Source organism: Diceros bicornis, chromosome 19 (assembly GCF_020826845.1).
Source record: "Diceros bicornis minor isolate mBicDic1 chromosome 19, mDicBic1.mat.cur, whole genome shotgun sequence".
Classification (NCBI taxonomy): Eukaryota; Metazoa; Chordata; class Mammalia; order Perissodactyla; family Rhinocerotidae; genus Diceros; species Diceros bicornis.
Window position 1 is genome coordinate 183,385 of NC_080758.1, and position 9,756 is coordinate 193,140.

Below are 9,756 nucleotides of genomic sequence, written 5' to 3' on the forward strand. Positions count from 1 at the left end.
CCTCCCGCCCAATTACGCCTGCACACGACCACCCACACACCTATGCCCAGCACGTCAACCACCTGCCCCTCATCTGCGGGGCACAAAGGTAGGGCCCACCCAGCATCCTGGAATCACATGGTCTGCACTGAAGGCCAGCAGGCTCTTCCCGCCAGGGCCAAACCCAAGCGTCACCTGACCCCAGGGAGGAGGGTTGTCCTTGGCGGCAGTGGGGGTTCAGACCAGACGTAGGGGGTGGGGGACCCAGCTCGCAGCCCAAGCCTGTGTACGGCCCACCAGGACCAAGAGCCAGGAACAGCACAGTGGCAAAAAGAAACATTTAATAATTTGGGAGGAAGAGGGAAAAAAGTGCACTACAGGCAGGGTGGAGGCAGGACGCGCTGCCTCCTGGGGAGGGCCAGGGGGCCCAGGGCAGATCTCCAGAGAAGCTGTGTCTGCTGACAGGACGTGGGAAGGCCATGGCCCAGGGCTGCAGGCACACGTGCACAAGGGCTCAGCAGAACTGCAAGAGACCCAGTGAAAGGGACAGGCGCGCAGCCCATGTGACCCACAGGGCGAGAGGCAGGGCTGGTGGTCTCCACCCACCATCTCTGAAGCTCCCAGGAGGCTGGCTGGCATGGCTGTTCCCCAGTACACCCCACACTGACCCCACCCAGGCTGGAAATACCTGCCTCTGGAGGACGGGGCTGGGGTGGCCTGGCTGGCCCGCCTACCTTCCAGCGGTTTCCACACTCGTTGCAGACGACAAAGGTGGTCATGGGCTCATCAGAGCTGCGGGTCTGCACCTGTGGGGAGGGCCGTGCTCAGAGGGCCAGCCCCAGGGCGCAGTCCCTTGGAGCAGGAGGCCCCGGACAGCAGGTCTTCCTGGAGTCACAACCTGGGGGGCCACCAGTGCCTTGGCAAGCGCTGGCCTCGCAGCTCCGGGGCTCCCAACCTTCCAGCCGCCCAGACCAGTCTCCTCTTACCGGGGGCCCCGACATCTCTTGGGGTCCACATCGGTGTCCACCTCCATGGGTCTGAGTGTAGCCCTGCGGCCACCACTGCAGCACACCCACCCTCCCGCCAGCAGCAACACTCCTGGGGGCCCCTCCAGGGGGCCCAGGAGGCCTGGGGAGGGGGAGGTCGCAAAGGTGACCCCGGCAGGGACTCACACTGGGACCCCAACCCTGGCACCGTTCACACCGCCTGTGTCCAGGCGTGACGCTGGACCCAGGCCCACACGTGTGGGGGCAAGTGTGGGCGCCCGAGCCCCAAGACGCGGGGCCCTGAGAGGGTGTGGCCCCGCCCACCTGCGTGTAGGTGCAGTTCTTCTTCCTGCACTTCCCGCAGGTGAACAGGTCAGTCTGCGTGCCGCCCGTGCGCGCCATCTGGTGCTCGCGGATGGCCTCCTTGGTCATGGCCTTGCGGATCTCCTTCAGCTCGTCGCTGGCCATCTCCTGGGGCGAGGGGCCGAGTGCTCAGCCCGCGCCCCAGGGGGCAGCCCTCCCCGCCCCGGGCTCACCTCCGAGGTCATCACGGCGATCTGCTGGGGCGAGATGGCCCCGCACAGCACGTTCCGCCGCAGGTCGGGGTTCTTGGCGTCCTTGAGGTTGGAGATGCGGCTGCGCACACGGTTCTTGTACTTCATGTCCGTGTTCCCCACGTCCCCGAAGATGCGTGCGGACCTTTAAGGACCCATCGGAGGCCAAGGCTGCCACCCTCCACCCGCCCACCGGGCCAGCAACGGCCCCCTCATGGGGCCCTGTCGGGGGTGTGGGCCAGGCCTGGTGGCGTGCTGAGGGGCTGCCGGGAGGAGCCCCGCTGGACCCAGCCGCAGGCTCGAGGCCCTGGGCACCCAAGGACCACAGCAGGCAGACTCAGCCCCTCAGCGGGTCCAGGGAGGGTCCTCTCGTCAAGAGGGGGGAGCCCACCCGACCGCCTGGAGAGGGCGCCAGGGCAATGGTCACCAGGGGGAGTTTGGCCTGGCTGGCCTCCTGACTCCCCCAGACACCCCCAGTCCCTCACAAAGGATATATTCCTCAATCTGGGCCGAGAGGCGCTCACAGTCTGCACCGATGGCCACGTGGTCATCTGCAAGGGGCAAGAGGGCTAGCCACCCCACTGGTTCCATCCGCCACCTCTCAGCCTGCCCAGCCCCCGGCAGCCAGACCCCAGGATCCAGGCGCTCCGGTGCCCCCACCCAGGGTCAGCAGCGATGGGCGGGGGGAGAGGGCCGTCCCTGAGGACCCTCTAGACTCAGGCCTCTGCGGGCAGGCAGGGCCCAGGCCCCCTGGGAACCCAGGCATGTGTCAGTGCCCAGGACCCCCGGCGCGCAGGGCGGCCGGCCTGCAGCACTCACGGTCCGTTTGCAGGGCGGCCGTCAGCATCTCGCGACACTTGTTGCGCACAGCGTCGCAGGTGACAGGCACCGGGGGGAACGTGGTGATCCTGGGGGTTGACGGCGTCCTGGGCAGCTCCGGCCTCTTGCGGCTGGAGAGAGACAGGCCCGCCCATCTGCCCCGACCTGACAGCAGCCCATGACCCAGCCCAGCTAGACATGGGGCTGCATCACCCAGCACCAGCTGCCAGGACAGGGCAAGGCAGAGGGGATTTGGCACTGCCCGAGACTAGGTACCGTGCCCAGGTGACCCCACCCAGCACAGATGCCCCTCACAGGGCTGGGCACCCCCCACAGCTGCCTGACTGCCAGGCAGTGTCCACCCAGCCCTCCCCTCACACCCCTGCATCTCGTGGCCCCGTGACCCCCACGGAAGTCTGTGGAAGGAGGCGGCTTCCTGGAGGACAAACAACACGTGCAGGTGGGCGGATGAGCCCTGGCTTCACACAGCCACACTGGGAACTCAGCTCAACCTCTCCTGGCCCCTGGCCACTGCTGCCCAGTGGGGTCAAGGGCAGAGCAGCCTCTCCCCATGAGCACCCCAGTCTCCATGACCACCCTCCCTGGAGTGGTAGGGGCAGTGAGGTCTCGATGCCCCAGAGCCTGCACTGCTGAGGCACCCACAGGGAGGGGGGCCAGGGTGGAGGAATGCTGGCCAGTGACAACCAGACCCAGGACAGGGGCCTGGAGCCGGGGTCCTGACTCCCACAGGTCCACTCAGGGTGTGCAGCTAGGTGGACACAGCCTCGCCTCTCAGTTGGTAGGGGCTGAAAAGACAGTGTCCAGAGGAGCTTTGGAAGGGAAGTGTCCAGCAAGAGGCCAACCAGCCAGGCACAGCTTCCTGCGGGGAGCACCTTCCATGGAGCTGAAAGGGCCACTATGCTCCTATGGCCTCAGTTCCCTGGGCACACGGAAATCAGCACACTCGTCTGCCCAGCGAGTGGGGCCTCGGGGGCGGGAGGTGTGCACCTGCCCTCCAGTGGGTTACCTGGGATCTTTGGCTTCCGAGGCCTCCTTTGAGGACGTGGGCAGAGGCCCGCTCTTCCGCCGCTCCCTGGCTTTGGCATCTGAAGCATCTGCAGGTGCCAGGAAAGAGTAGGGGGCTGGCCAGGGGAAAGGAGACCCAGAGGGCAGGGCCGGGCCAGAAAGGGGAGCAGGTTGCCAGCCTCGCTCCCAACTCTGTCCCCAGCCACCAAGCCTCCCTGCTAACGACCAGACCCTCTCTCCCCCTGCCGCTCCAGAAGCTCCCGAGACGGCCCCTTGTGCCGCTTTGCCACACACGCCTGTGCTCAATCAGGCCACCTGTGGGGCCTCTCTGGGGTCCACACCACTCCCTGTCCTGGCAGAGGGGCTGCCATCCACCCAGAGGGATCCCTGAGTATAGAAACCCCCCGAGTGACGGCCTCCACAGGCGGAGCCTTTGGGCATGGCCACTTCCCAGTGGGCGTTCAGACGCCACAGTGAGCCACAGTCCACTGAGCACACGCCCCACAGGGCTCCGGAAACCCCGCCTGCACTGGGACCTTCCCACGGAATGAGGAGCATCCCACACGCCACCAGAATAAACACACATGTCCAACACGCGGCCCCATGGCTACACGGGGCTGGAGAGAGGCCCAGGACATGCAGCTTTATTTCCCAAGGGTTTGGACAGAATCCATGAGAAGCCAGGAAAGGAGTGGGGCCTCAGGGTCCAGAGGTGGGCATCTCTGCAACCCCCGTCACCCCACTGTGCCAAGGAAGAGGCTGCCGCCCCTTCCCTCTGTGTGGCAGTGGCTCCCCTTCCTCCTCCTCTCCCCAACCCCCTCCGTCCCCCTCCACCCGTCCCCTGGCCGGGTGGGAGAGCTGCCCTGACACCTGGCCCCTGGTGAGACCTCCCCAGCTCTCTGGCTCCGCCCTCAACACAGCCCAGCTCCTACCCTCAACTCTCCTCTCCTTGCTCTACACAGCACCGCCTCCCCTCCCAGGTGGCCCTGGCATGGGGACAGCACTGCCAGCACTCTATCCAGTACCGGCCAGCGAGGAGCCCTGGCTCCAGCACTCGGCCACACTGCCTGACCCGCACCCAGGAGCTTCTTCCAGGACTTGATGAGCGACTTGGCCAGGGTGACGACCTCCTCATCCGAGCTCTGCTTCCGCAGGGCGTTGACGGACATGCCAACGCGGGTGGACTGCAAGGCAAGTGGCTTGGGATGGGGGTGGCAGTCAGACCCTCCTCACAGACCCTGAGAGGCCCCCACGGGGCAGGGGCTGGGACCAGCGAGGGGAGGTCGCCCTGCCCGAGGGCTACTGTCCCCTTTGGAACCCAGGAGTCTGGGCGAGGAATAGGGTGGGTTAACCTCGGACGCCCCTCCCTGCCTCACTGAGCATCAGAGGAAGGCAGGGACAGTCTCCTCAGGAACAGGCATTTGTGCCAACCAAGGCCCAGGGTGGCCAGGCCCAGGAGCTGTCCCAGGAGCTGTCCCGGGCGGGGGTCACGCAGGGCCCTACCTGCAGCAGGTGCAGTGTGACAGGCATGGCCTTCAGCTCTCGTAGCAGGTCCAGGGCTCCCTCCTGGAAGGACAAGAGGGACTTTCATAAACGACTTCGAGAGCTCAGTGGACAATCCCACCTCCTCCTACACGAGGATTGGGGGGACACGAGGCAGTGACAATCGAGAAATCCACCTGGGGTTGGTGCCCAGGGAGGACGGGAACGCCAAGGGAAGCGGCCCTGCAGACCCAGTCCCAGCATCACAGGCACTGGGCACAAGGCTTCTGGTCCTGCACTGGTCACTGACCAGACTGTGACAACAGGAAACGCCTTCAAGGGCCGCAGCCCCTCCCCAGCAGGAGCACCACAGCCAGATGTAGCCCCAGGGGTGCTCACTCCCCTGTCTGGTCCCGTGTCCCTGGCCCAGGTGGGTCAGGCAGCCTCCCCACCAAAGCAGCCCCCCCTTCAGCTGAGAAGGTCCAACCCAGGAACAGTCAGTGTCCCCTACTTAAGCCAAACCCTCAGGGTGCCTCCACCCCCATCACACCCACACCAGCATCTACAAGTCCCACAGCCCCAGCCCCTCATCAATCTCTCAGGCCAGCCACTAGCCCTTGCCTGTACTATTGCAACAGACCCTGGGTCTCCCTTCTTTGCCTCGCCTCCCCCATCTCTTTTCTCAAAGCCCTCTCACATGAGGCCACACACAAACAAGCCACATCATCCGCTCCAGGCACAGCTCCTGTTCTTCCACTGAGCCAAGGTGCCTGCCCCAGGGCCTTTGCACCTGCTGTTCCCACTGCCAGGGACACGCCTCTCAGGACATTGACAAGCTTGTGCCCTCCCTCCTTGCAGAGCTTTGTTCAAATGACACCTTCTCGGGCCGGCCCGGTGGCTTAGCGGTTAAGTGCACGGGCTCCGCTGCTGGCGGCCCGGGGTTCGGATCCCGGGCGTGCACCGACGCACTGCTTCTCCGGCCATGCTGAGGCCGCGTCCCACATACAGCAACTAGAAGGATGTGCAGCTATGACATACAACTATCTGCTGGGGCTTTGGGGGAACAAACAAATAAATAAAATCTTTAAAAAAAAAAAAAAATGACACCTTCTCAGCAAGGCCTCTCCTACTTAACACCCCCTCCTCTTCTGCTTTCCTCCACAGATGCCTCGCTTTTTAACGCACTGATGTGTTTTCACGTGTGCGTGTCTCTCCCATGACGTGAAGCGGGCAGATGATCCGACCCAGCCCCCCAAGGTTGTGAGAGCCTCAGAAGTCCTGCAGCCGTCACCCATCTGGGTGGCATCTCTGCTCAGGCTGCAGCCCCCTCTCCATTGCCCCTGGCAGGCCCTGCCCCTTGGGCTGTGCAGAGTCCAGCCTGGGGTGACCTCCTCAGAGGGGACAGATGGTTACCAGAGCCAAAGGCACAATGCCGCTCACTGATCATGTTCCCTGAGACAAAACCTCGGGCTGCTGTGTAACGCCAGCTTCCCATGGGCTAAGGACCAGAGAGGGGTAAAAGTAATTCCCAACCTCCCAGTCACGGCCCCCACTCCCGGTGGGGCCTCGCAGGCCCTGGGATCCCCTAGGAGCCTCTGCCAGCTCTCACGCCTCACTCCACAGCACCCCAAGCCCCCTGGCCGACTGGCCTTCCCAGTCCGGAGGTTCGTTAGTCACGACCTGCTCTCCTTCCTCATCCTCCCCCGGGGTTTCCATGCATGCTGTGCTTCCACCTGGATACCCTACCCCAGTTCTGCCTGGCACCACTCAGCGCCCCCTCCAGGGGCGTTTATCATTTGTTCTGTCTCCTTCTTTCTCTGGTCGTCTCTGGAAAAAGCTACTGTTCCCACGCTGCTGCTCTGTGCTGCCCATGGCCTCCGGGGGTGCGAACACAATGTGGGTGGAGGGAGCTGCTTGCTGGGTGAATGAATGAGTGGGAGCCAGCCTCCTTTCCAGCTCGGACTAGACCTCTGCCCAGAACCCCGGTCAACAGGGACCCAGACTCAACCCTGCTCAACCCAAAAAGCCACCCCCAAACCATCCATGCAGGCTCACAGCCCTCGAGGGGCTGCACAGGCATCAGTCCATGCCTTGGCCACCCCGGAGCTCAGTCTGGGGGAAGAGAGCAGGTCGTGTTTATTGAGCTTCTCAGGGAGCCAGCTGAGACCCTCCTCATCCCCTAGAGGCAGGTGCGACCCACCAAGGGGCTTCTGTGTGAGGGTACGCAGATCGCCAAGGTCTCAAAGCTGAGGGCGCTGGGACTGGAACCTTGTCTGCCTGGCCCCTTTCAGAACCTGGCGCAGCCTCCTCCAAAGGCTGGCCGGCTGTGGCACAAGCAGCCCAGGCCGCAGGGCCAGCACTGCTGGCCAGGGGCTCCAGCACCCAGCACACCCAGGCCAGCCTCGGACCTCCGAGACTGTTTCCCAAGGGTCTCTACGGGTCCACCCACTCCCAGTCGGAGCTGGCTGAGTCTTGGCTAGGGAGGGGAAGAATTTATTAGGGAAACCTGGTTCGGGTGGCGTGGGGTGGGGACAGACAGGGAAGAAACGCGGCCTGGCCACCAGAGAGGCCTCGGGCCTGTGAAGGGGTGACGAGGGCCGCAGCCCCAGGCCGCGGGGTTGGAGGCGCTGAGCTCCGGGAAAGGGTCGATCTCACTCTTAGAACTCCTGCCCCCAAGGAGGGCGCGGGGACCCGGGTTGGCTCGGCGGGCCGGGCCGGCCGGTAAGAGGGGGTGCCCGCGAGGCATGGAGGGGCGGGGCCGGGGCCGGGGCTTAGGGCACGGAGGGGGCGGCCCCCGGTCTGCGGGTCCGAGTCCAGGGCGGGCGGCGCCCAGGACAAGGTCCAGGCCGATTGCGGCCTCTGCCAAGGGCGCGGGGCTGGAGGGCAGGGGTCTCGACCCCCGGCGGGTCTCCCCGCGTCTGGGGGTCTCCACCAGGTCGGGGTCTCGTCCTGCCCTCGGGTGGTCTCCCGGCCCCGACGGGCTCGGCGCTCGGCGGGGGCTCGGCGGGGCGGGGGTCCCGGGGTCCTGGCGGCCCGCGCCCCTCACCGCGCTCTTCTTGGTCACCATCTTGTCCAGCCTCCGGGCGATCCGCGCAATCTCCTCCTCCTTGCCCATCATCGCCTGGGGGGCAGCGCCCCCAGCGCCTGCAGCCCGGCCTCAGCCTCCGGCCAGGCCCCGGCCCGCCGCCGCCTCCCGCACCCGCCGCAGCCACCACAGTCCAGCCGCGGGCGGGAGACCCTCCGTTCAAACTCCAGCCCCGCGGCCGCCGCGCTGCACCCTGGGACACGTAGTTCCCGCGCCGCCCGCCTCGCGAACGCTCGTCCCGCCCGGACCACAACTCCCAGGAGGTCCCGCCGGCGCGCACGGCTTCCTGGGAAGTGTAGTCCGACGCGGCCCGTCGCTGGAGGCCCGCGGGACCCAGGGACTCGCAATCCCACAAGCCCCCGCGCGAGCCGGTTAGCTGGTGGAGGGCGCTGCGGCGGTGCGGGGCCGGGGCGTCTCTCTCTCGACCGTCGGCCCCGGAACGGCCCGGGTACAGGTGCGCGGGGCTTGCAGAGGCCCCTGCGAGCCAGTCCCCTCTCTTCGGCCCCTTCGAGCCGGTCCCCTCTCCTCGGCCCCTTTGAGCTCTCCTCTCCCACCTTCCGGCCTCCCGGCGCAGCCGCACCTGCGGGAGACCCCCGAGCCCTGCGCCGACCCCTTACGCTGCGGTGGATTCCGGGGTTGGCGGCCTCGGGTGGGGCGCCTGGAAGCGGGAGGGAGCAGTCGCCGGACGCGGGGTCTGCAGGAGGCCCGCGCTGGGTGAGGAAGGCGCCTGGGGACGTGGAGAGGCTGCGTGGGCAAGGCCCCTGCCTCTGGACTCGGGCTCTGCCCTTCAGACTAGTCCTTGACTACTCCCTCCCTCAGTCTCCCCGGCTGTGACATAGGGGTGGTAACGGTGTCTGCCTCGCAGGGCTGCTGTCAGGACGGCGGAGCTGCTTCACGTCGGGCACTCTGCAGGGCAGGGGACGGAGCATGAGCAATTAGGGTGTCATCGCGGTGGCTGCTGGACGTCCCTGGGAAGGGCCAGACTGCACTCAGCTGGAGGAATGGCCCTGGTCCAGGGAGGGTTCTGGAGGAAGAGAGGGGCAGGGCCCACATCCCCACCTCGGTGAAGCAGATGCTGGCAGTTTGCTGGAGGGGGCACAATTCTGGGGAAGAGTAGAGGCCAGGGGACTGATGTCTATAGTGTTGTGGGCCCCACAGTCACTGAAATTCAGGTCAAGTCAATGTGAAGCCAGGTGGCAAATGGGATGTCTAGACAACCTGGGCTGACTATGCCTTGAGTTCAATGGCATTAATTACATATGACTGAGCTTCCCAGCAGCCAAAGTGAAAAGGGAAACATGGTGAGTTATGAGAATTCTTAGTAATCATATGGAAAAAGCATGGAATTCCTCATAGGGAGCAAAGGTTTTCCAGGACAAAGGCCCTATGATGGGTAAACACAGCACCTCCAGTTTCCAGACTAGCTCTGATTCTGCCCCTCACTGTAAGCTGGGGGCTCTGAGCCCACCAAATCAAGCAAGTCCCTGTGGCCAGAATCCCATGGTCGGAGTGTGTGTGCAGCCTCTGAGGGTCTAGCTACATCAGGGACACTGTGGAGTCACACACCCTTCAACCACCCCCTCCACAAGAAACGACTGGCCAGAACAAGGAGCTGGCCAGGGTCCTGTAAAACAGGAACGAGCAGGAACCCAGAGAACACAGCCTCGGAAATCCAGGCTGCAAGGGCTTGCAAGCTGGCTCCCCACTGCCCACCAGGACACGTCAACAGAGGCTGCCAATCAGGCCTCCCGACAGGCGGGGTTCAGCTAATTTGAGGATTTCTTGGCCAGAGCTTCCCCTGGGCTGGAGAGCTCCGAGCACCATG

The 9,756-nt window shown here is 65.0% G+C and overlaps 1 protein-coding gene across 1 annotated transcript; it reads right to left on the reverse strand.

The window, feature by feature from the left end:
* Positions 1-302: 302 nt before the first annotated feature.
* On the reverse strand, positions 303-8,056 carry TCEA2 (transcription elongation factor A2). The gene is made up of 10 exons (XM_058562223.1): positions 7,893-8,056; positions 4,868-4,930; positions 4,443-4,548; positions 3,366-3,453; positions 2,339-2,469; positions 2,014-2,070; positions 1,502-1,656; positions 1,290-1,436; positions 714-785; positions 303-502 (listed from the first exon to the last, which is right to left on the reverse strand). Exons 1-10 carry the CDS (start codon positions 7,962-7,964, stop codon positions 494-496), a joined length of 900 nt encoding a protein of 299 aa, XP_058418206.1. The 5' UTR covers positions 7,965-8,056; the 3' UTR covers positions 303-493.
* Between the last annotated feature and the right edge of the window lie 1,700 nt (positions 8,057-9,756).